At 42.8% G+C, this 27,508-nt stretch overlaps 2 protein-coding genes and 1 pseudogene across 5 annotated transcripts in view; all 3 read left to right on the forward strand.

Moving 5' to 3' along the window:
• Positions 1-27,508, forward strand: part of LOC130209879 (protocadherin alpha-C2-like) — a 164,482-nt gene that overhangs the window by 111,394 nt on the left and 25,580 nt on the right. The window contains exon 1 of one of the 4 annotated variants that reach the window (XM_056439794.1): positions 20,406-22,953. The exons of the other annotated variants lie outside the window; for them this stretch is intronic. Coding sequence (XP_056295769.1) covers positions 20,593-22,953 — 2,361 coding nt within the window. The 5' untranslated portion in view covers positions 20,406-20,592. Of the gene's footprint in view, positions 1-20,405; positions 22,954-27,508 lie in introns of those variants that run through there. 4 annotated transcript variants of the gene reach the window in all.
• On the forward strand, positions 180-17,624 carry LOC130210058 (protocadherin alpha-2-like; annotated as a pseudogene).
• On the forward strand, positions 18,196-20,254 carry LOC130210059 (protocadherin alpha-3-like). Its single transcript, XM_056440050.1, has 2 exons — positions 18,196-19,959; positions 20,246-20,254. The coding sequence occupies exons 1-2, from the start codon at positions 18,268-18,270 to the stop codon at positions 20,252-20,254; spliced, it is 1,701 nt and encodes a 566-aa protein (XP_056296025.1). The 5' UTR covers positions 18,196-18,267.

The following is a 27,508-nucleotide window of genomic DNA, read 5'->3' on the forward strand; positions in this document are numbered from 1 at the left end:
TACAATGTGTGTAAAACTCCGCCTTGCACGGGAAACCTAAAACGGCCATTGGCCATCAGTAAAGCGAGACACTGTGGGGAGAAGAGCTGCTGCTGCCGTTTGGTGAATCGTGTTTATGACGGATATATACATACGCTGGAAATACAGGATACACGGGATTCAGTGATTATTGTACCACAATGGGAACCGAGGAATATGCCTGGATTCATATTGTTGCTCTCCTCTGTCTTTGTGACTGGTCTGCCTCGCAATTGACTTACTCGATTTCTGAGGAGGTGGACAAAGGCACCGTGGTGGGGAACATCGCGAAGGACCTGAACCTGAATGTACAAGATCTAGAAACCAGGGATCTACATATTGTTTCCAGTTACAGTAAGACGTATTTTGACGTGAATTTGCGGACCGGGAACCTCTTTGTGAACGAGAGGATCGACCGAGAGGAGATCTGTCCGTACACGGCACAATGCCTCCTGAGAATACAGGCTGTATTAAGCAATCCTATGATTGTACACCGGATAGAGGTCAGCGTTTTAGACATAAATGATAACTCGCCAGAATTCATTGACCAGTCGTATTATTTAAACATCTCGAATCAATGTCACCAGGAGGCGATATCTTCTCCCAATAGCAGAAGACGCGGACATCATTAACGCAGTAAAGAGCTACAAGCTGAGCCAAAATGAATATTTCTCTCTTGATGTGCAGAGCGGTGGAGAACACGGTGTGTCTGCTGAGCTCGTGCTGCAAAAGGCTTTAGATCGAGAGAAACAGCCGGTCATCACACTTATTCTGACGGCTGTAGATGGAGGGAAACCCGTTAGATCTGGAACATTACAAATACATGTTAATGTATTAGATGCCAATGATAATATACCCACTTTTAGAAAATCGCTGTATAAAGTAAGTGTACCTGAAAATACTGCTCTTGGAACAATGATAATAAAGTTAAATGCAACCGATTTAGACGAGGGCATAAACAGTAAGATCCTGTATTCGTTTATTAAACGAGGAAATATTGATCCATCAAATATTTTCGATCTAAATTCAGAAACAGGAGAGATCTCTGTGAAGGGGATGTTAGATTATGAAGTGACGCCTGCTTATGAAGTTAGAGTTCAAGCCACTGATCAAGGCACCTCTCCTCGTAGTGCGCATGCTAAACTGCTGATAGAGATAATTGACGTGAATGACAATGCCCCAGAAATATCTGTGACGTCACTCATGACTCCAGTAAAAGAAGATGCAGAACTGGGGACAATCGTTGCTTTGGTTACAGTGAGTGATGAAGATGGAGGAAACAACGGCGTGACTAACTGTAGGGTCGTTGGGTCTGTTCCGTTTAAACTGAAGTCCAACTACAAAAATGACTATTCATTAGTAGTAGATGGACCACTGGACAGAGAACATACTTCTCTGTATAATGTCACTATTACAGCCACAGATGAAGGAAGTCCACCTCTGTCCAGTAACAGAGTCATTACTGTTCATGTTTCTGATGTCAATGATAATGCACCTCGATTTATGGAGCCTGTGATTCATGTTTATGTGAAAGAAAATAGTCCAGTGGGCTCCGTTATTCATACAATAAATGCATTTGATCCAGATCTGAATAGTAATTCAAAACTGACCTACAAATTGTTAGATAATTCTGCAAGAAATATTCCAATTTCTTCCATTTTAAACATCAACTCTGAGACTGGAGACATCGTCAGTCTGCAGTCGTTTAACTACGAGGAGCTAAACTCCTTTCAGTTTAAAGTCCAGGCCACAGACTCTGGTGTTCCTCCGCTCAGCAGCAACGTGACTGTGAACGTTTTAGTCCTGGATGAGAACGACAACAGTCCCACGATCCTCGCGCCCTATTCTGAGCACGGCTCCGTTAACAGTGAGAGCATCCCCTATTCTGCTGAAGCGGGATACTTTGTGGCAAAGATCAGGGCTGTGACGCAGACTCTGGATACAACGCGCTGCTTTCTTACCACCTGTCTGAGCCCAAAGGAAACAACCTCTTCCGGATCGGAACCAGCACCGGAGAGATCAGGACTAAGAGGAGAATGAGTGACAACGACCTGAAAGCTCACGCCTTGGTGGTGATGGTTTCTGATAACGGAGAACCCTCCTGTCCGCTACTGTGACTATTGACGTGGTGGTGGTTGAAAGCACAGCTGACATCCAGACTCAGTTCAGACATGTGCCCATAAAGGAGGACAGCTTCTCTGACTTGAACCTGTACCTGCTGATCGGCATCGTGTCGGTGTCGGTGATCTTTCTGCTGAGCCTCATCAGTTTAATAGCTGTCAAATGCCACAGGACCGACGGCAGCTTCAGCAGGTACAGCGCCCCATGATCACCACCCACCCTGACGGGAGCTGGTCTTACTCCAAGTCGACTCAGCAGTATGGCGTGTGCTTCAGCTCAGACACGCTGAAGAGTGACGTAGTGGTTTCCCACCACAGTTTCCTCCCGTTGATGGTGAACTAATCAGTATAAACGGAGGAGACACTTATGGCCGGACTCAGACCTTACCAAACACAGACAAGGTAGGTTCTACTTTGAATTTAATGTTTCAATAATAGATTGTGGATCCACAAAATAATTCCGCTGAAATCCAATTGTACTATTTGACTTATCACTAGGTGTAATGTTATAACATGTTGTTATATTAGCATGGACTCATTTTAAGTCAAATGAAAGTATACATGCACCACTGACTTCCCTTTGTTATACAACTAAAATCGTTTTTGATGGACGCATAACCAAACTTCATGGAAGCTGTGGATTTCATGGAGATCAGGTTACTTCACTGAAAATATAATTAGTAAACATAATTCGCATATTTGTTTTATGTTCGAATGCGAGCTTGACGCAGGTATACTGATCTGCAATGCACAATACGCATTTTATACAACGTTAAATAGTTTAATGGACCCGTATGAGGCTAACGCTCTTACGGTGGTTGTGATCGTTTACTCGTTTTAATTATATATTGTCACATAAAGAAAGAAAATAAAGGAGTTTCACCAGCAGTATAAGTCGTCATGCCAATTCATACGGGGATCCGTTACAGAGGGCACGTTTATTAGCGATCAAGCGGCAAGACTTTCCCAATACATGACTTCTTAAAACCATAGAACAGTAACGTTTGGTAGTTTTACACAAGATTGTGATCAGGTCATTTTCATTGCGTTGCCTGTTGTGTTTTTGGGTGAACGTAACTGCCACGGACGTCATCGAGGCGTATCTCCTGATCCAATCCCTATTTTTTTAAATATACCGTCAGTCATGATTTTCACCTGACGTTATTGATAGAGTTAACACATTTTCGAGATATTACCATTGCAGTGAGACTGTGCCTTCCGGGACAAGGCTCACGCATGCACTCAGGAACAGATTCCCGAAAAACAAGTGCATAGCTCCATTATTTCTTTTTAAATCACGTTTTAAATTATATTTTATTAACGATTCCCATTTTTCCCGATTTTTCCGGATACCTGCTTTTCGTTTTATGAGAAGTAAACACGCCTATTGCTGTCATAATATGCAGACGATACAACATATAAAATAATCATAAATAAGACTATAGAGGACGCTTTCCCCAATTAATAACAGCATTGTAGAAAATCGAGACAACACGGCAAAGATATGTTGATTAGAGACGTATTTGTAATACGTCAAAACACACGTAATCTGGGGTGAAAAACGTTTTAGTCAAACGTTATTCCACATTAAGTTTGAGTTCTGGTGGAACCTCATTTTCGTGATACAGGGTTGCCTGAGCATGAGGCTCGTTACTTAAATTGAGACATTCTCGCTATTGTGCTTAAATAAACGACCTTTGGTTGTACTGCCCTTCAGCTGTATCTTTAGTTTCACACTGAACCGAAAACACCTTTAAGAATTGAACGAGTTGTGAAATAGCGGTCTTCGTGATGGTGACGTATAGCTTGTAATATAGTTTATGTGCCGTTCTACTCCGAAATAAGCACATGTCTTATTATTATTTGTTTTCAGTCAAATTACTTTATATTACATTTAAATCTCACGACGAACTTGTTTAGTTATTTTTTGGTTTTCTGGATCATGACAACATTTGAATTATGTGGTGGCTGGTCTGACTTTGGAAATGTCCATCAATTGATATCGTTTGCACACTTAACATTGAACTGAATGCTTATACACTGAACATGTGCATGGTAAAACGTGCACGTGATGATTTATTAACCAATGTTTCGTTATTTGAGGCCAATCACAGTGCGATGTTGGCTCGAATACCTAGAACAATATTTGTGGAGAAATACATGGCATATAAAATGACCATGTGCATGAATATAATATATCCACGATCCACATGATGTCGAGGAGACCACAGAATGAAATGTCTCTGTAGGCCTATCCATGACTCCTCCTCCGTTGACAGTAAAAAAGGAAATCGTCATCGGTCATGAACACTCGGCTCTCGATGGTGTTGTGAGAAGATATAGGCTGGATGTTATACGGAGCTATTTGCTTTTTGAAGGAAATACTGATTCAACGGATTAATGATTGACTCGCTTCAGCTCTTTTATTGCTCCAATGATGCATGTGCGACGACAAAGGGAATATGCCTGGATTCATATTGTAGCGCTGCTGTGTCTTTGTGACGGCTCTGTCTCTCAGATCTCCTACTCAATTTCCGAGGAGGTGAACAAAGGCACCGTGGTGGGGAACATCGCGAAGGACCTGAACCTAAATGTGCAAGAATTAGGAAACAGGGAACTCCAAATCGTATCCGGTCAAACGAAGAAATATTTTGATGTGAATTTACGCACCGGGAACCTCTTTGTAGACGAAAGAATAGACAGAGAAGAGTTTTGTCCAAATACGGTAAAATGTACCTTGAAATTCCAGGCCGTTCTAAACAATCCAATGAGTGCATATCGTATTGAAGTAAATATTTTAGATATAAATGACAACTCGCCTGTTTTCATCGATCAATCACATTCACTGAATATCTCAGAATCGTTGTCACCAGGAGAGCGATACCTTCTCCCAATAGCAGAAGACACGGACATCGGCATTAACGCAGTAAAGACGTACAAGCTGAGCCTAAATGAATATTTCTCTCTTGATGTGCAGAGCGGTGGAGAACACGGTGTGTCTGCTGAGCTCGTGCTGCAAAAGGCTTTAGACCGAGAGAAACAGCCGGTCATCACACTTATTCTGACCGCTGTAGATGGAGGGAAACCCGTTAAATCTGGAACATTGCAGTTAATTGTTAATGTTTTAGATGTAAATGATAATACACCCACTTTCTGTAAATCTCTTTATAAGGCACGTGTTCGTGAAAATGCTCCTCTCGGATCATTAGTAATAAAGTTAAATGCAACCGATTTAGACGAGGGCATGAACAGTAAGATCCTGTATTCGTTTATTAAACGAGGAAATATTGATCCATCAAATATGTTCGATCTAAATTCAGAAACAGGGGAGATCTCTGGGTGTTGATTTGGAGTTTGTTGGTTGCCTGATCAGGTTTCTCCCCGAGTTTATGCAAATGTTAAATAAACGATACAAGTTCTTGAGTCTCATATCCCGTAAAAGATCGAAATTTTAAAAACTGTTTACTTGCGTGAGAAACAACAATGTGTTTTGGGCCGTTAAAAAATTTAATTTCAAAATACTTCCAATTGACTAGAACGAACAATTTTGGGATGCGTTAAATCGGTCATTGTGTTTAAATTTTTGGAGGTCAATCAATGGCATTTTAAAGTTTTCTCTGAAGTGAAGGAAGAACCCGATCTTCTTCGGACGAGAATGCTGAACCAATAGTAAAATCTCTTTTTTGCCCGGGTCCTGAGGGTAAACTAGATCAAAGTTTCCAGACAGGAAAAAACCCGTTTTTAATGGAGACCATTGGGATTAGGTTTCCTTGTTACAAACATGGAAAAACTGCAAATATTTTATTGCATTTTCAGGGAGTTGTAAACGGTATTCGTTTAGGAAATCGAAGCGTGGATCGCCAAAAACATTAATTGTCATCACCTTTTTAAAAAAGACAAACAGATTTAAAAATCAGCTTTAAGTATCCGAATAGAAAGGAACGGCACGGAGTAAAAAAAAGCTTTTTTGGAAGTCAAAAGAACCATGTAGCAACGTTGATATGGAAGCCAAAGTTGAATTAAAATATTTTTGATTCAGTGACAGCGTATTTTCAAACGATAAAAACATTAAGGATTTAAACCGGCGCAAATTAAAACAGAAAGCAAACAACAGATTATATATGACCGATGTTGTACGGGTTAACTGGTCAATGTATCCTTTACAAATGAGAGCCGTTGAAACTTGTAAAATTTTGCATGAAGAAAAATGGAAATGAGGCGTTTCATTTAACGGAAAAAACTTACAACCTTCTGAGGCAAAGAATCTTAGTGAATATTGTAAGAAATGACAAATTTTGGTTTCCAAAATCGGCGATCTGTTGAATACATAGGAAGAAAATGATTGTTTTAAACCCAAAGGCAAAATGGTTTAAAGGCCTTACAAAGTTTGCAATTAATCAAGGGCATAAATTTTACCACTGTAGTTTGATAGACGGCCCTTTTTTAACGGGGAAAATGGTCATGTTCTTTTCAACAAAGCGAAAAGATTAATGAACTCCTGACGAAAGAAGCCTTTAATTGGGGAAAATGAGATGCGGCGATTTATCTCTGAGGATAATAATTTTAAGTTAAGTAGGCCATGGGACCTTTCCTCATGACACATAGATTAGATTTTTCCATGAAAGAAACCGTAGTCTCGCAAATGTCAAAATAGTTCTTCATAGAGATCCCTCTAAAAACTTATTTGGGAAAACGGCCTTTGAAGGTGGCAACACTTGTTACCGTCGGGAGAAACTGGGGGACAAGTAATTTAGGTTTTGAAGGGAATAAATTCCCCATTCTAATTTGTAAAGTATGGTACTTACTTTGTAAGCGGGACTTCGCAGAAGCTAGTCATTCAGGCTGAATTTCAAAAACGTGAGGGCTGAATCTTCGGATCAGAACGTCAACGAGACGGAGTTGGTAGGCAAGACACCACCTGGTGGTCTTTATAAGAGAACGTCCAGCCGGCTATTGATGACATTCGTTTTGAGACACCTGTGATTAAAAATTCAAAGGGAACGCAGACTTAAAACCCCTCTACGCAGCAAGGATGTTTCCTCGAACCGGAAATGCAGTTTTATAACTTTAATTTGAAAGGACGTAACAAACTCAGCCATGATCCAGGCCCCCCTACGGGCTGCCAAAAGTCAAAAGTTAGCGCCTAAAGGACGCCCGACGTCCCACGTCTTCCGCAGGACTTTCAGCTTCGTTAAAGGAGGCCCCACAGTTTGCATGACGGATCCTTTCCAAAATACAGGCTTAGAAGTTCGATTAGGTTCACAAGCCCTCTCTAAATAGAGTTTTCCCCAAAAAACCTCTGGTAACCGATTTACGTTAAAAAAAGGCCTGGGCCAGACTGAAAAAGACAAGGTGGTTTTTTGAAATTTCGAAGCAGTTTTTTTGTCTGTTGACTTAGGAAAAAAATAAAACGATTTAATAGACTATTAAACATTCATAAAGAAGACCCGCTTCCAGGGTTAAAAGAATGAAAACCTACTTGAATCACCATGGCGCTTGTATGGAAACATTTCTCTGACGCGCTGTTTTAAAAAAATTTAAAGTGAATTGGTCCGTATTTAAAAGTTTAAAATTTAACCAAAAATATTTTCTTCTCTGACGGCGTGACATTGAATGAATTCACAAGGTAATAGTTGGAAACGCTCGGGGCACGATTAGGACCGAAGACGGCTTTGGAATTCCTTTTTGAGTATGATAAAACGGTATACTAAGATTAATTATCAATTAAAATTGTTTCAACATTGTTTGGATGTTGTCAAGTTTACAACCATTTGACTTTAACACTTACTTAACTTTGAATACGTTAATAATTTATTTCTTAAAAAAATATTATAATTTAATTCATTCAATTGTCGGTATTTAATTAGTTAATCATTAAACAGTGTTTTAAAACCCGGGGACTTTTATGTCAACATGAGGTCAGCCTGTAACATTTGAAATCCTTGAAACATTAAACTTGATATAAAATTAAAAGTCAAGGGTTTTAATCCGGGTTGAAAGAAATAAGCAAACAGCGATTTCAGGTTGGAATGCACGATTGGAAAAGTTGCAAAACAATAAAAGCCCCTTTACCAGGAAGTCCATTTAATCTTTAAGGGAAAGCCCTACCTTATGGGAAACCAAAGGAGGACCTGAATTGCACTTTTAACGATCTAAATATTATTTTTAAGGGGGAAATAGCTGATGGAAACCGGGACCTGATCGAAATTAAAAGAAACTTGCGGTTAACCTTCTGAGAAGTAGAAATACTTAATTGGAACCGATAAAGATAAGGTTGAATTGTAATTAATGCCCTAGGTTTTTAAACAATGTAAATGATTTGCAAGGGTTGAAATGAACCGAATCGAGATTTAACGACATCCTTCCAGTAAACTAAGCAATACCCAAAATGAAAAATTTCTCTGGAGTAGAGACACGGGAAATTTCTTAAATTTATAACAGGGCAATTTGTTGTGATTGGCCTAATCGGACATTCTGTTCTTTTTACAGATAGACCTTAACTTATAATTGAAAAATATGTATAAATATGTAAAATTTTAATGCAAACTTTTAAAGGGGGTAAAGAAAATATCTATTGATAAAATTTTGAATCAATCAAACATAATCGATCTTTAAACGAATGAATTTTAGATTTAATTTAAAGGGTTTTCCTTAGAAAACGTATGAATTTGCCTGGATAAACTACAGCTTGAGTATGCGCCATAAATGGGTATTGGGAAATCTGTGACAAACCAACTGTAGTCGACTGGGACCTCTAATTGAGAAAGGGGAAAAACTCTTGGGGGAACGAAGGGTCGTGCTAAAGGCGTGACACTCGAAAGGCTACTAGATGTTTCATGAAACGGAAAAACTTTTCTGATGCACTAATACAGGGATAAGGCATTTCCAGTCAAGGCATTTCCTTCGAAAGTTCACTGATGCCCCGATATTGTTGGCCTGGAAATGTATGTCTTCAAATGCAAGAAAATTCCTGCCATTCGAATAAAAAGGCCCCCTTAACATAACGGGCCTACATGATTATAATGAAGTTAGTTTATTAAAACCGGGGTTTTTCCCAAGCCCTGGAGAACATTAGTTAAAGAGGAGAAATTTCCCAAATTCCAACCAAAATTTTTTACTAGACAAACCGTGACTTTTAAGCATACTGGTTGGAAAACAGGTTAATTGATATCCAATTTTAAAAGGTACCCATTTAACAACTAAATAGGCCAAACAGGGTTAGAGCATGGATTTAAACGTCTTCCGAATACCAATTTAAAAGGGGAAGGAATCCTAAGTGACGACGGGAAATTCACTGGTTTTAAAGAAAGCTCTGCCGTAGAACTATTCCGAGTGTGTGAATAACCACTAGTGTTGGGTTCTGACTTCCTTAGCTTCATGTTAAGGGACCCGAGCCGTCATTTAGCTTATTCAACCCGACTTACGACGAAGCAAACCCGGGGATCAAAGCCGACCGGTGTTTAAAGTACGATGGCACACATTCCATTAACCTGAAATAGTTACGGGAATTTTACCCTCCCCTATGGCAATTTAATTTAATTAATGAATGGCTCACAACCAAACAGGAAAGTAAAATTTTATTTATTTAACAAAATATTTTTAATCTCATTTTCAATAATTCAGAAACTATTTAATTTGCCAAAATAGGATGAATTAAAAACATTGATGGAACGCTTCTAATAATAAAAGCATTTTTTAAGAGCCAATGTTTTGATGATACCAAACAAATTTTGGGTTACGTTGTATTGTAATTTAATTTTTTGGCCAATACAGGGAATGAAATGTTTCACGTGTAATTATGACTTTTCTCCGTTAGGACTTATCACGAAGCTTTAATGTTTACTTTTAATATGTATAAGAGGAAATAAGGTTTCTATGGTGGGAAGTTCTTAAATAATCCGAACGTTACTGACATCTTTAAATGTCGGCAATTCAAAATGAATTAATTTAAAATGTTCTTAAGTTACAATGAAGTGGAAGTACTTTCATTAAACAGTCTTCCTTTTAAATTTTTTATAATAAGTCATTTCCGATCTTGTGGAGATTATTTTTATTAAAATGATACACTTATAAAATGGACTTGTTAATAATACAATTTAAATGAAGATTTTTTGAATATAAGTTAAGAATATTTTTTATTTTATTAATTTAATTCATTTAAATTTTTTGGGACTTCAGTCTTCTCGATTTTAACCGGGGAACTTTTTCAGTTTAGACCTAGCACAAAAATTGTGTTAAAACGCCCAAAACGTGATGAGAAGTTTAATTATCGAAATTTAGCAAATGCACCATTGGTATATTTAAGACCTTTTTAAACGATTGTTTCGATGTGGGAATTTTTTCTTAGTTGAGCCACTGGGAACCATTAACCGGATAACTGAGCCCTGAAATCTGTGTAAGAACTTTCTGTAACGCAGGGTTATCGCAAAAGGGGGAAATGCAACTACCCAAAATTTAAAAGACCCTTTGGGCCGGGTTTTGCTGTTGTTAAAACCGTTAAAGCCATTTTAAAATTGTTTTTAAAAAATTTTTTAACTTTCCTTTTTTGGTTTTTGGGTTTATTTTCTTTTTTGTTTTTTCTTTAAATGCCCGAAAGGGGAACTTGAACAAAGGGAAAGAAACAACCCATGAAAAAGGGTTTTTTAAAAAAGGGTTTGTTATGAAAGCAAAAAATGGGCCACCACCCACCCTGACGGGAGCTGGTCTTACTCCAAGTCGACTCAGCAGTATGACGTGTGCTTCAGCTCAGACACGCTGAAGAGTGACGTAGTGGTTTTCCCACCACAGTTTCCTCCTGTCGATGGTGAACTGATCAGTATTAACGGAGGAGACACTTATACAACACAGACTTTACCCAATAAAGACAAGGTGAGTTGTTTACAGCCTATTAATCGTCTCTCCTTTTCACATACATGACTCTCAAACGTAACAGAAACTCAGAAATTCCCAACTAAGAATATTGCATTCACAAAATAACATCACTTTCTGCTCTTGCATTAATTATGCTTTCAATCATGTGTATGTACTGAGGCTATCATTCATAAATCATTAATACTTGAAAATAGCTCAACGGCTTTGAAATATGAAAACGTGAAAGTATTATTTCCTATCTCTACGTAAAATAGTGTTGATGCCTTTGAACTCTAAACAAGTTGGATGTATATTTTCCGTGTGTTGCATAACAGATAGTTCTCACATGTCCCGCAGTAATCTCACAGTATGTAGCCCGATCTTATCCTCTTTCCTTAAAACCCTCAGGTATATAATGTAGTACAAGTTCATGCAATGTGTGCAACTCGATTAAAATATACGTTCATGTCCACGTTGTAACGCGTGGGGTCGCTGATGACCACGTGTTGTTGTGTGCCGCGTTCTCTGTCTCCTCTTTCCGGTGTGAAGCGTCCGCAGACTGGGAGAGCTTTGTGAGGAACAAGAGCGACGAGGAAGAGGAGAGAACTGGAGTGGATGGGATTTTAAATGTCGGCCGATCGAGTGGCGTTTTATGGATGAATATAATTTGCATCGCGTCACTTTCTTTGACAGCAGCGATGGGCCGCGGCAGGGATGACGGGACTCTCCGTTTGCTGTTTATCCTGTTTTTATCGGACTGGTCCGCAGCTCAGATATTCTACTCTGTTTCCGAGGAGGCGGACAAAGGGACTGTGGTCGGGAATCTCGCAAAGGATTTAAATGTCAACGTACGAGACTTGCAAACGAGGAATCTAAATATTGTGTCCGGGTACAGTAAAAAATATTTTGACGCCAACTTTAAAACGGGGGATATTTACGTTAATGAGCGACTCGACCGCGAGGAGCTTTGTGCAAACACGATCAAATGCACGCTCAACTTCGAGGCGATACTGAGTAATCCTATGGTACTCCACCGCATTGAGGTGGTTATTGTTGATATTAATGACAACGCACCGGCATTCGTTGAGAAGTCGTATTCACTTAACATATCTGAATCATCTCCTCAGGGCGAACACTTCTTGCTTCCTCTGGCGCTTGACGCAGATACGGGAAGCAATTCCGTGAAGACTTACAGGCTGAGCCAAAATGAATACTTCTCCCTCGATGTACAGGGCGGTGGAGAACACAGTGCCTGGAACATCTGACGATCTCATGCCGTCCATTCTACCTTCCCCGGGAGTTCGGCTCGGTCATCACCACAGCCGTCTACATTCCACCACAAGCGGACACCGACGTAGCACTATCGGACCTACATGATGTGTTATGTCGGCATCAGAACAAGTATCCCACGGCTGTGGTGGTGGCTGGGGACTTTAACAAGGCAAACCTAAAAAAGTCATGCCGAATTTCACCAGCACATTACGTGTGCTACCAGAGGGAAAGAACGTTGGACCACTGCTATACGCCATTCAAGAGAGGCTATAAGGCTGTCTCTCTCCCTCCGTTAGGAAATCAGACCATGCCGCCATTTTTCTGCTTCGAGTATAAACAAAGGATCGCAGGAAGCGGTAGTGACGAGAACGTAATGCGGTGGTCTGACCAATCAGAGGCTGAGCTACAGCGCTCTGAGTATTGTCGACTGGGACATGATCCAATCCAGTTCCAGTGACGTCAGCGAAGTTTAAGTAGCAATGAGCCTCATAGCAACGCTAACGGACACCATCGTCCACGGTAAAAGTTAGGGTCTTTCCTAATCAAAAGCCGTGGGTTGATAGATCCATCCGTGAAGCTGTGAACGCCCGTGCTGCTGCCTATAACTCCGGTCTTGTATCCGCAACATGGACGAGTACAAGGCAGCGGTCTATGGACTGAGGAGGGCGGTGAAGGACGCCAAAAGGAGGTACCGAGACAGAGTGGAATCACAGATGGAGCAGCGCGACACCAGGCGCCTATGGCAGGGGCTACGGACTATCACAAACTACGCAATGGTGAGTGCCGACGCATCCCTAGCGGACGACCTGAACTCATTTTATGCACGGTTTGAGGCTAGCAACAACAGCGCTAGCTCGCGCTAACAACAACACCGTTAAGCGTAGCCGGTGAGTTCTACCGCTGGGATGAACACACTCTCTGTGACCGAGCACAGTGTGAGGAGGGCTCTGTTGAGGGTGAACACCAGGAAAGCTGCAGGTCCAGATGGCATATCTGGGCGAGTACTGAAGACCTGTGCTAACCAGCTAGCTCCAGTGTTCACCACAATATTCAACCTCTCCTGGCTGAGTCCGTGGTCCCGCCTGCTTCAAGAGATCCACTATTGTCCCTGTGCCCAAGAATGCTTCTCCAGCATGTATGAATGACTACCGACCGTGGCCCTCACCTCGGTGGTCATGAAATGCTGAGAGGCTGATAAAGGACTACATCTGCGCCTTCCTCCCTTCCTCCATGGACCGCTGCAGTTTGCTTATCGCCCAAACAGATCCACGGATGATGCTGTCTCCCAGGTACTGCACACCACACTCTCTCATCTGGACAGCCAGAGGGGGCTATGTGAGACTACTGTTCATTGATTATAGTTCAGCTTTCAACACCATAGTCCCTCCAGACTGGCCGGCAAGCTGATTGAGCTGGGACTGAACACCCCTGTGCTTGGATCCTGGACTTCCTGACCGCCAGGCCACAGGTGGTCAGGGCAGACACACCTCAAATCCCTCACCCTGAACACAGGATCCCCAGGGTTGCGTCCTCAGCCCCTACTGTACTCCCTGTACACACATGACTGTGTGGCCAGGTTCAGCTCAACACCATCATCAAGTTTGCGGATGACACAGTGGTGGTGGGCCTGATCTCCGACAACGACGAGAAGGCCTACCTGGAGGAAGTTGCTGATCTGTCACTCTGGTGCCGGACAACAGCCTCATCATGAATGTCACCAAAACTAAGGAGCTGATTGTGGACTTTAGGAAGGTACAACAACAGAGGACGTACTCACCACTGGGGATTAACGGGACTACTGTGGAGAGGGTGAGCGGGTATAAATACCTGGGAGTCCACATCACCGAGGATCTGACATGGTCAACGAACACAGACACTCTGGTGAGAAAGGCAAGGCAGCGCCTCTACCACCTCAGGCAGCTGAGGAAATTTAAAGTTTCCCAGAGGATCCTTCAGTCCTTCTACTCTGGAGCTGTAGAGAGCGTCCTGACAGGAAGCATCACAGCCTGGTTTGGCTGCTCCCGCTCAGGACAGGAAGGCTCTGCAGAGAGTAGTGCGTTGCTGAGCGCACTATTGAACTACACTCCCACCCTGCAGGACTTGTACACCAGGAGGTGCAGAACCAGAGCCAGCAGGATCATGAAGGATCCTCACCACCCCAACAACAGACTGTTTCAGCTGCTGCGGTCAGGCAGGCGCCTCCGTAGTCACGCTGCAAGAACACAGAGACTGAGACGGAGTTTCTTTCCTCAGGCCATCAGGATTGTGAACTCCGACCTCACCAGGACCCCCACATAGACCCACACAACTGCCCCTCTTAGGCACACACACACACACACACACACACACACTTACTGTAAATATTGTGTTGTATTTTATTTGTAAATAGTGTACTTGTTGCCCTTGCACATTCCTGCTGAGCATTGCCACTTTCATTTCACTGCACACCCTGTGTGTGTATGTGACAAATAAAACATCTTGAATCTTGAATCTTGAATCTGCTGAATTGGTGCTACTGAAAGCTTTAGATCGCGAAAAACAAGCCGTCATTAAACTGTCGTTGACCGCTGTAGATGGAGGAAAGCCTCCTAAATCCGGAACCTTGCACATACATGTGAATGTTCTGGATGTCAACGACAACACGCCGTCATTTAGTAAAACACTGTACAAGGCACGGGTGAATGAAAATGCGCCAGCTGGGTCATCGGTGATTCAACTGAGTGCGACAGATTTAGACGAAGGGGACAACGGGAGGATCACTTATTCTTTTGTCAAGCGTGGGAATTTCGATCCTGCAGATGTGTTTATCGTGGATAAAGAAACTGGGGAAATCACAGTGAAGGGTTATTTGGATTACGAAGCACAGTCAGCATATGAGATTCACATTAAAGCAACGGATATGGGGTTTTCGCCTCGGGGTGCAAATGGAAAGCTGCTTGTCGAGGTAGTTGATGTGAACGACAATGCTCCGGAAATTGTGGTGACGTCACTCACAAACCCGGTTAAAGAAGATGCTGACATAGGAAGCGTTATCGCCTTAGTGACAGTGACTGATAAAGATGGAGGGAAAAACGGCCAGACTCGTTGTGCCCTTCTCGGTTCTGAACCTTTTAAGCTGACTTCCAATTATAAAAATTATTACTCTTTAGTCGTAGATGGGCCTCTTGATAGAGAGGGGCACTCGTTTTACAATGTGACGATTACAGCTGCTGATGAAGGGGCCCCTCCTCTATCCAGCACCAGTGTTATAACTATTCAGGTTTCTGATGTCAACGATAATGCGCCTCATTTCCTTGAGCCCGTGATAAACATTTATGTAAAAGAAAACAGTCCAGTTGGAGCTATCTATTCAATAACTGCAGTCGATCCCGATATACATGCAAATGCAAGAGTGACTTACTCATTAGATGGAGATTCAAAAGGTATTTCTATTAATTCTGTTGTCAACATCAACTCAGAGACTGGAGAGATATTTAGTCTGCAGTCGTTTAACTACGAGGAGCTAAACACCTTTCAGTTCAAAGTCCAGGCCACAGACTCTGGTGTTCCTCCGCTCAGCAGCAACGTGATTGTGAACGTTTTAGTCCTGGATGAGAACGACAACAGTCCCACGATCCTCGCGCCCTATTCTGAGCACGGCTCCGTTAACAGTGAGAGCATCCCCTATTCTGCTGAAGCGGGATACTTTGTGGCAAAGATCAGGGCTGTGGACGCAGACTCTGGATACAACGCGCTGCTTTCTTACCACCTGTCTGAGCCCAAAGGAAACAACCTCTTCCGGATCGGAACCAGCACCGGAGAGATCAGGACTAAGAGGAGAATGAGTGACAACGACCTGAAAGCTCACCCCTTGGTGGTGATGGTTTCTGATAACGGAGAACCCTCCCTGTCCGCTACTGTGACTATTGACGTGGTGGTGGTTGAAAGCACAGCTGACATCCAGACTCAGTTCAGACATGTGCCCCTAAAGGAGGACAGCTTCTCTGACTTGAACCTGTACCTGCTGATCGGCATTGTGTCGGTGTCCGTGATCTTTCTGCTGAGCCTCATCACTTTAATAGCTGTCAAATGCCACAGGACCGACGGCAGCTTCAGCAGGTACAGCGCCCCCATGATCACCACCCACCCTGACGGGAGCTGGTCTTACTCCAAGTCCACTCAGCAGTATGACGTGTGCTTCAGCTCAGACACGCTGAAGAGTGACGTAGTGGTTTTCCCACCACAGTTTCCTCCTGTTGATGGTGAACTGATCAGTATTAACGGAGGAGATACTTATACAACACAGACTTTACCCAATAAAGACAAGGTGAGTTGTTTGTAACCCAAAAGAATATTTATTTCTGTAGATTGTCGTTACATTTCTCATAGATGCGTATAGGTCATCAGACTGTCGTTATTTTCAACATTTGCTGACTTTTCGTGTTACTTTTAATTGGCTGTGAAAGCAAATTCTAGTATAACATGCATGTTGATGATACATTTTCTCCCATAGAAAAGTAGTTCACTAAATGAGGCTGAATGTTGGGGAACTCATGTGGGATATTCTTCGAAACAGTTGCTGAACTATTTATTTTAAGCTGTGAAGTCGTCGGTCAAGTTAGATGCTGCTGACCAGTGGTGCCGCTGTCCATGGTGCTGAAGTCTGAGAGTGGTTACATGCTGCCTCGCTTTGATTATATTTCAACCTATAGTAGACAATTCATTACTTTGTTAATGTTGTCTCCCGTGGTAAAATTATTTAACTTATCCACTGAGATATAGTTTTCATCTGCTTTGATGTTTGGGCTATAGTTATGTGCATAATATTGTAGCGACCTTGTGAAGTGGCTGTCAATCACAGTGTGGCACCGTGCATGCTGGTCGAGGGGGCGTGCCTGTGATTGGCGGAGTAGAGGGGAGGCGGGGTTAACCTGTCGGAAAAGGGGAGTTAAGGGTGGTTGACGGGAACCGTTGTTGTTGACGTTCGAGCTGCTTAACTGAGAGGAGCACGCTGTCTGTGTTGGTGGATGCCCAATAAAGGGAGGATTAATAACGTCGTCCCGTCTCCGTGTCATCAGTGCCATAACGTCCGAGACGTTACAATATGCATGTCTATTTGGTCTTTGTATATTAGCACCAAAATAACAGCCGGTGTCGCTCGAGACCACAATATAAATGTGGCTCCTTTTTCTCAGACTCCTCCTCTCCGCACGGAGCAGTACTCCACCCGTGCTTTGTCAGGAAACACACACATGGTCACATAACAGCGAGGGCTTCGTCTGTTATTCGCCTAAAGTGTGGACATGTTGGAAAGTGATCATTTTTTTCACTCTGTGGCAGCGATGGGACGCGGGAGACCAACAGTCCCCATTTGGATACAAATAGCAGCGTTGCTTTGTGCGTGCGGCGGGTCCGCAGCGCAGCTCTCCTTCTCTGTTTCCGAGGAGGTTGACAAAGGAACGGTAGTCGGAAATCTCGCTAAGGATTTACAGATTAACGTCCACGAATTGGAAAAACGGGATTTACGAGTTGTGTCCGGGAATTCTAAGAAATATTTCGACGTGGATTTAAAAACGGGTGCGCTCTATGTTTGCGATAGGATCGATCGTGAAGAGCTCTGCCCAAATACCGCTAAATGTTCCCTGAACGTGGAAGCCATTCTGAGCCACCCGATGCATCTGCATCGCATAGAGGTAAACATTATTGATATTAACGACAATGCACCCTCTTTCCGTGAAAGAGAGAATACTTTCAATATATCGGAATCTTCTTTTACCGGGGAGCGATATCTCCTCCCGATGGCTAATGACGCAGACACGGGCGGTAACTCGGTAAAGAGCTACAAGCTGAGTCCAAATGAGTATTTCTCATTGGACGTACAGAGCGGCGGACAACACAGTGAGCCGGCTGAGCTGGTCCTACAGAAAGCTTTAGACAGAGAGAAACAGTCCGTTATCCACCTTACATTAACTGCTCTGGACGGAGGAAACCAGCCCGGTCAGGGACACTTAAGATAGTGGTACATGTTATGGATACAAACGACAATGCTCCGGTATTTAGTCAATCTCTGTATAAAGCCCAGGTCAGTGAAAACGCTCCATTTCAGACATCAATACTGACTGTAACTGCCACAGATTTAGATGAGGGAATAAATGGAGAGATTGTGTATTCATTTATTGAGAGAGGGAATTTCAACCCTGAGGCTTTGTTCTCAATAAACCCAGATACAGGGGAAATATGTGTGAGGGGAAAGGTAAACTATGAAGAGAATATAGCTTATGATATCCGTGTGCAGGCAAGAGATAAAGGTACTCCTTCTCGAAGTGTGCATGGTAAAGTGTTAGTGGAAGTAACTGATGTTAATGACAACTTACCTAAAATAATTATTAGCTCTCTCATGAGCCCAGTGAGAGAAAACGTTGAGGTGGGCACAGTGGTCGCTTTGGTGACGGTGACTGATAAAGATGGGGGTAAAAATGGTCTCACGAGTGCTAACATAGTCGGCTTGGTGCCTTTTAAACTAAAGTTAAACTACAAAAACTATTATTCATTAACAGTCGATGGACCCCTTGACCGAGAGAGTGTTTCTCAATATAATGTCACCATCACAGCTGCTGATGAGGGCACACCGCCTCTCTCCAGCACCACTGTTATTCCTGTTCACATTTCTGATGTGAATGACAACTCCCCTTTTTTCTCAGAGCCAGTGATTAATGTGCATGTGAATGAGAATAGTCCAGCGGGAGCTACTATCGTCACTATAACAGCAGTTGATCCTGATACAGGAGAAAATGCTAAAGTAACATATTCATTATTAGATGGTATTTCTAAAATGATTCCACTAACTACTGTTATTAACGTCAACTCAGAAACAGGAGACATAATCAGCTTACAGTCTTTTAACCATGAAGAGTTAAAAACCTTTCAGTTTAAAGTCCAGGCCACAGACTCTGGTGTTCCTCCGCTCAGCAGCAACGTGACTGTGAACGTTTTAGTCCTGGATGAGAACGACAACAGTCCCACGATCCTCGCGCCCTATTCTGAGCACGGCTCCGTTAACAGTGAGAGCATCCCCTATTCTGCTGAAGCGGGATACTTTGTGGCAAAGATCAGGGCTGTAGACGCAGACTCTGGATACAACGCGCTGCTTTCTTACCACCTGTCTGAGCCCAAGGGAAACAACCTGTTCCGGATCGGAACCAGCACCGGAGAGATCAGGACTAAGAGGAGAATGAGTGACAACGACCTGAAAGCTCACCCCTTGGTGGTGATGGTTTCTGATAACGGAGAACCCTCCCTGTCCGCTACTGTGAGTATTGACGTGGTGGTGGTTGAAAGCACAGCTGACATCCAGACTCAGTTCAGACATGTGCCCATAAAGGAGGACAGCTTCTCTGACTTGAACCTGTACCTGCTGATCGGCATCGTGTCGGTGTCGGTGATCTTTCTGCTGAGCCTCATCAGTTTAATAGCTGTCAAATGCCACAGGACCGACGGCAGCTTCAGCAGGTACAGCGCCCCAATGATCACCACCCACCCTGACGGGAGCTGGTCTTACTCCAAGTCGACTCAGCAGTATGACGTGTGCTTCAGCTCAGACACGCTGAAGAGTGACGTAGTGGTTTTCCCACCACAGTTTCCTCCTGTTGATGGTGAACTGATCAGTATAAACGGAGGAGACACTTATGGCCGGACTCAGACCTTACCAAACACAGAAAAGGTAAGGGCGATGGCACAGAAAACAGGGTTATTTAATTTCTTACTTTTCCAAATCATGCGATTTATATGCAAAGGGAAGTTAACTATTCCAGCATCACAATGAAAATAAGTCTTTGAATTTAATGTTTGTCCTTAACACACGTGTGTGTACTTTTGTGCAATTCAGTGTACTACTCAACCAAGTTCAGATTGCACATTATTTTAAAGACACAATGCTCCTTTCTAAATGTGTGGCACTGATACTTTTTGGGGGATATTTTGCCTCTTGCACAATCATCTTTATATAGGTATATTAAGGCCACCCACTCATGTTAGAATATCAAGTGAGTTTGGTTTTGCTTTTTATTTCAGTTTCAAGATCATCATTATATGATCCTTCGTTCTTGCGTTTCTTTGTTCATGGCTATGCCTGACCACAAGAGGTCACTATCAGCTCACAGAGTTAAACCCGTTTTTATTTTTCATGTGACGCTCCTCCCTTTTCGTTAAGAGAGAGGTTTGTAATTCTTTGTTCGTCATGACAGTAAAGCACATTTTCAGTGTATCGGTGAACTGTGATCTGTATGTATCACTGAGCAATGTTACCGCCTTAGTGCTTTTCTTGAATTGACTTGTTTGTCAGTCTGTGGACAGAATGAGGAATATTTTCAAGCATTGGATTATTTTTTTGCTCCATGCATGTCGGTTATGGAGTCTTGCAGCAGCACAGGTTGTGTATTCTGTGACGGAGGAATCGAGCCCCGGTACCACTGTCGGTAATTTGGCGAAGGACTTGCATCTGAATGTACAAGAATTGGAGACTCGGGGTTTTAAGATTTCAGGACCTAATACGAGATATTTCGAAGCAAGCGTTAAGACCGGGATACTTTCGGTGAAAGACAGAATAGACCGGGAGGAGCTCTGCCCTCGTCATGTGAAATGTTCTCTGGAAGTGGAAGCCAGTGTGAACTCGCCACTGAATCTCTATCGCTTTGAGGTTAAAATCGTGGATATTAACGACAACGTACCCTCTTTTCGGATACCGGGAATTGTTTTGAACGTGTCAGAGTCAGCTTTTCCTGGTGAAAGCTTTTCACTCGCAAAGGCCTACGATGCAGATGTCGGCAGTTATTCGGTCAGAGGCTACAAGCTGAGTCAAAATGAACATTTCACCCTGGATGTACAGAATGGCGGAGAGCCGACAATGTCTGCTGACATAGTGCTGCAGAAAGCTTTAGACCGCGAGAAACAGTCCGTAATCAAACTTACACTGACCGCTTTAGACGGAGGGAAACCTCCCAAATTAGGCACTTTAAATATCATCGTTAATGTGCAAGATGTAAATGATAATATTCCAATATTTGACAAGCCGCTGTATAAAGCCACGGTGCTGGAGAACACGCCGCACGGTGCCACTGTGATTTATGTGCATGCTCAGGACTTGGATGAGGGTCTGAACGGAGAAATACTCTATTATTTTCTCAATCACGACAGTGATGATGTCGATAAATTTGCAATTAATCAAATAACGGGAGAGATTACGGTAAATGGGGAATTGGATCACGAAAAAGGCAATGCAGTTGAAATCAGGGTTCAAGCGAAAGACAAAGGGGTAAATCCAAGAGCATCTCATTGTAAAATACTCGTTGAAATCAGGGATGTCAATGACAATCCACCAGAAATATCAGTAACTTCCTTAGTAAACCTGGTGAGGGAGGATGCACCGCGAGACACAATGGTTGGGCTTATAACAGTGAGAGATATCGATGCAGATAAAAATGGCGTTGTTCAGGTTGGAATAGTTGGTTCAGTGCCTTTTATAATTAAGAACACGTATAAAAATCATTATTCGTTGGTCGTAGATGGAACGCTAGACAGAGAAAAAGCTTCTCAATATAATGTAACAATAACGGCAACTGACGAAGGCGTTCCGCCTCTTTCCAGCACAAGCGTTATTACAGTCCACGTGTCTGATGTCAATGACAACGCACCTCGATTTAAGGAGCCCGTAATAAACATTTTCGTCAAAGAGAACAGTCTCGTGGGAGCTGTTATATATACGATGACTGCAGATGATCCAGATGTAGACGAAAATGCAAAAGTGACGTTTTCAGTAATGAATACAAAACTTAACAATATAATAGGGTCAGTAATAAACGTCAACTCAGAGACTGGAGACATAGTCAGTCTGCAGTCGTTTAACTACGAGGAGCTAAACACCTTTCAGTTTAAAGTCCAGGCCACAGACTCTGGTGTTCCTCCGCTCAGCAGCAACGTGATTGTGAACGTTTTAGTCCTGGATGAGAACGACAACAGTCCCACGATCCTCGCGCCCTATTCTGAGCACGGCTCCGTTAACAGTGAGAGCATCCCCTATTCTGCTGAAGTGGGATACTTTGTGGCAAAGATCAGGGCTGTAGACGCAGACTCTGGATACAACGCGCTGCTTTCTTTCCACCTGTCTGAGCCCAAAGGAAACAACCTCTTCCGGATCGGAACCAGCACTGGAGAGATCAGGACTAAGAGGAGAATGAGTGACAACGACCTGAAAGCTCACCCCTTGGTGGTGATGGTTTCTGATAACGGAGAACCCTCCCTGTCCGCTACTGTGACTATTGACGTGGTGGTGGTTGAAAGCACAGCTGACATCCAGACTCAGTTCAGACATGTGCCCATGAAGGAGGACAGCTTCTCTGACTTGAACCTGTACCTGCTGATCGGCATCGTGTCGGTGTCGGTGATCTTTCTGCTGAGCCTCATCAGTTTAATAGCTGTCAAATGCCACAGGACCGACGGCAGCTTCAGCAGGTACAGCGCCCCCATGATAACCACCCACCCTGACGGGAGCTGGTCTTACTCCAAGTCCACTCAGCAGTATGACGTGTGCTTCAGCTCAGACACGCTGAAGAGTGACGTAGTGGTTTTCCCACCACAGTTTCCTCCTGTTGATGGTGAACTGATCAGTATAAACGGAGGAGACACTTATACAACACAGACTTTACCCAACAAAGACAAGGTAAGCTGCAATCCTATACGCAACTAATTGCGTACATTTCGTACAACCCGTCTCCACTACACTAGTATAGACATTACCAGCTCGTCTGACTGTGGAAGGAGTGTTCCCTAATAGCCTACTTGTTTCAGTAGACTTTTTTTTCTTCTCCCCCTCTGGCTGCCTTTAGTAAAGCGCTGTCCATGGTACTGAAATAGCCTGTTAGTGGTGCTTATTGTCGACCAACTTAACTAAAATGTGCGACACACGCTATAACGTCGCCTTCTTGCCCTGCAGGTGTTCATGAATGTCAAAGGATAACAAAGAAATAAATAAAAGTCACGGAGATAATAAGTTTAATTCTGCGCGGACGTATTAATTTGTTTTCACTGCCAATGATGCTGCCTTGTATGCTTGATATGTGGCATGTATATGCACATTAATTATTTAACATAGTTTGTAAACGGCCAGGCGCCTTGACTAAATCATAGATTTGTTTACAGAAAAAAATCATGGTACAAAACAGCAAAGCACAGAGACTGGTGGCCTGGGAAGGTTACTGCACACTGATACAACGTGGGGTCTGCATCACAAAACGTCAGCGAAACAATCAGAACTCGGTCTCTAACACAGAGCGAACTCACTACTTCCGCTTCGCCATAAAGGCGCCACCAGGTGAGCTCATTCACGAATTATTTAGCTCCGAGCAACGCAGGGGCTGTTTGTACTTTACATTCATTTAAAGTGTGACCTATGGATGTTGTTGACTTAGTGTTGGCGGTAATAAGTTTATATCCTGAGAAATCCGTGCCGCCAAATTACCATAATATTACGGTTCACTGAAGTCTCATATATCGGTGGTAGCCTATGTTGAAAACCTAAACTGACCAGATATAAATTGAACTGCGAAGCAAACAGTCGGGTTAAATGGGTCGATGCCACGAGGACGTTAACGTCATAGATACAGCTTGGTCTCAAATGGTCCAAACGATTTACAGATTGTAAACACACGCAATTTAAAAAAAGATAGTGCTTCTTCTTCGCTCATCTCTGGTCAGCAGCACTGCGCTCAGTTCTGCCACTGATGGCTTCAAGCGGTACTGCATCCGTTCTGATCACAGCTAACGCTACCTGTAGTCCACAAGGGAGGCCACGTTGGATTCAACATGCGTTGTATTGTCTTCCTCCTGCATGCAAATCACCTCAGTCCATCTGAGTAAGTATTCACGTTGTTTCTTCATGAGCGCCTTACATGGACATGAGCGAGATTTTAGCATGTTGACCTTTTGAGATCAGCTGTGATCAACATGTGGCTGCTTCATGTGACGCTCTCATGGTTAGGTTGTACAAACCAGAAGTAAACAGTGCTAGTGATCAGTTTGTTGATGACCTGCAGTGAACTAGTTTCTTTATTTTTTTTAGCTAAGTGAAACCAGGAAGTAGAGCTGATGACATGAGTCTTGATGGAGGGCTTCTGTAGCATGACAGGAATTATTGACAGCAGCTATATGTTCATTGTGTTAGACGTTGTTTTGATTTTCCTTGGTTTAGATTTTAGCATTGGCATAAAACCTGTTGTCTGGTTGCTCTCGTCCGTTATAGTTCTGCATTCAAGCTATCAGCAGTGCACTGTCTTACTCTTAAATTAACTGTAGCCTATATCTTGATGACCGAATTACAAACAGAGCTCATCAGCCTATCAAAATGTATTTATTAGGGCTGTCAGCGTTAACGCGTTAATCTATGCGATTAATTTGGCCGCGTTAACGCACTAAAATATTTTAACGCAATTAACGCAACTTTGTTTACTTCCGGTGTTTGTTGAAGTTTTTACACTCAAACCGAGTGTCAAACCGCGGCAGTACGGTTTAACACTGTTTCCGTTTTTAAAACAATTATTTTTCCGCGAAAATAAGAAGCAGAAATCAGTTTAAACTCGTGGATGAATCAGTCGGGTTTCCTCCTGCTCCTCCTTCCTCCCGTCTCCCCCTCTGATACACAGAGGAACCGAGGGGCGACGTGTCGGGGGACGCGGCGCGGAAAGAACTCGTCACACGAAACCTTCAACGTGATTGGTCAATCCGTTTGTCTGTCAACATTTTGGGGAAAAAACAACCAATAAAACAACCAGTAAATCACAAAGGACCTCCCACCTCACAGGTAAGGCTCTATAGCAGCCTGTCAGTCAGAGAGCAGAGAACACAGCACGAGGACAATGAGCCTCATTGAATAGAGCTGAGATTGTTCTAGAATGTTTGATGTAGAACACATGGGTATGTGTCATATGCAAACGCCTTTAAAAGGTGAATTTAAATGTTTTTGTAAAATGGAGAAAATGCCCCCAGCCTCCAGAGGGTGAACAGGACATATTTGAATGTCAGTCAGTTTAACAAGGCCACTGGTTCTGCTGTTGTTCAGTGTTAAAGATAACAGGACCAATGGGGTCTCAATATAGGCCTACTTCTTTTTTTTTACTAATCTGATGTTTCACTGAAGAAACAATTTATCATCCACAATATTAAATACCTCGCTGGCACTTTATAGGTAGGAGCCTCTTTGAAACACAGCTCTGTGTGAAGTTTGGTCTTTAAAAAGAATGAACTTTTAACTTTTAATCGCGATTAATCGCAATTTCAAAATGTGCGATTAATTAGTTAATTTTTTTTAATCGATTGACAGCCCTAGTATTTATATAATACATGTTATCACAGGGTACATCTGCCCATATTGCTCTCTCTCTATATATATATATATGCAGGCATATCGACTACAGCTGATTTGAGCTTTTTTGGTTTGTTCAGATGTTGGTGCGGAAGGCCCTGCACATTTACACAGGTGTTTTCTTCAGTTATTCTCGGCTCAGGTTGTTGAAGTTGGGAAGAGTTATGCTGGAAATAATTTGAGGTCATCAGACTACTTACTGCAGACATTTTGAGTTGTCATAGCGGTATACCATTAAGGATCGCTCTGTTCTGTTCACGTGTCTCTGCAAGCTGTGACAGTGAGCCAGGACCCTGAAACCAAAGCAGCTCAATAGAATTTGGCTATCAACAAATGTGTCATCGGTCTCCTGACTTTTCATGTAAAATGTATTCTGTGAAGAAGGCCAACGAGAATGATGAAGGCACAATTTGTCCCACCTTATTGGGTACAACAGGGATATGAGGGAGATATTATTCAAGCACAATACATGCCCACACTGTCTTGAGTGGTTGTGGAATTCAGCAACATATATGTGAAAACACCGCTGTGCGTGTGTGTATTTTGGGTGTGATACAGACATATTTGTTGTCTGTCTTTGATGTTACTTATTCATACTTGTTCCATCTATCTTTCTATTTAATGTATTTCTCCTGAGATGAGCACACATTATTGTTCACATTATTCACCATCAGAGCTCTCGTGTACTCCACATCCTTGCATCTACCCAGAGCAGTTGCATACATACATATGTTGGTTAAGTAACATTCTTACTTTAAAATCCACTGGTCTTTATGAGTGTAACCTGCTACACCCCTTGTCTATAGCACTTCCAGACCATATGTGTATTGTGAAATGCAGCACTTTTAGAGGACAGTGTGCAACTGTATTTCTAAAAATAGATTACCTTCCTGAGAAAGAGTCACTGATTGCAAAGCCATCTTTTAATTTCAATATCAATGAATAGTGTTCCTTTGATGCCTTTTCTGTGCTCTTCTAATACAAGGGCTTAACACAATTTAATTATTAAAAGAACATATTTGCATTCCCAGCATTCTGTGACAATTAGATCCACTCGTTATTCATCTTGCTTCTTTATGTTGTCTTACTTTTGCCTGCTCTAGATCTCCATTTCTGTTGCTCTGCAATATCTCCCCCTTCTCTCTGCAGCCAGAACTCCTTCCCCTCCCCCTCTCCTTCACCGGCTCTCCCTGAGAAGGGGAGCAGCTGAGAGAACTAACAGGGAATTAACGTCCATCTCTGCAGACATGTGTGCCATCAGCCTCAGAGCGCTGTAAACAGGATCTAATATATGTTCATTAACATCCCTAATGCGTGTACATGTAGTACAGAGTCCACCCTGTTCCGCTGAAGCCAAGGACACTGTGTGGATTATGTTTTGATTGAATGTGTCAGTGGTTAAATCAATCATTATTTCTGTGGTATTTATAGGCGTTGTCATTTCTCCTGACTATTGGCGCGTGTTCAGACATTTCCGGTGAAGCTAACATTGTGTTGTGGTGATCTATGATGCTTTGAGTCACTCAGACGATGTGACCTCATTTCAGGGAGTGGTCCGGCACAAACACGCGTGATGGCTCATCTGTCAAAAGTCAGTTCGTTTACTTCGTGCAGTGCAAATGAGACTGAACCAGAGCGTCATGCACTCAAACAGACGTAACATATTGCAGGCCGATGCGTATGGGCAACGTGAGGCTCTGAAGTGGGTCAGCGTGTGATTTAAAAATGGCTGCGCGCTTCATGCGTTTGAATGAACCTGTGTTTTCGTGAGCTCTCTCTCTCTCCGTTAAAGCCTCCGCTACATGTACAAGCTCTCCGTACTGTGGTTCCTGAAACAATGCCTGGGGCATTGTCTCTG

The sequence above is a fragment of the Pseudoliparis swirei genome, chromosome 19 (genome assembly GCF_029220125.1).
Source record: "Pseudoliparis swirei isolate HS2019 ecotype Mariana Trench chromosome 19, NWPU_hadal_v1, whole genome shotgun sequence".
NCBI lineage: Eukaryota > Metazoa > Chordata > Actinopteri > Perciformes > Liparidae > Pseudoliparis > Pseudoliparis swirei.

Coding starts and splice junctions, on each gene's coding strand:
- LOC130210059 (XM_056440050.1), top strand. CDS start 18,268: ATGGATACAAACGACAATGCTCCGGTATTTAGTCAATCTCTGTATAAA.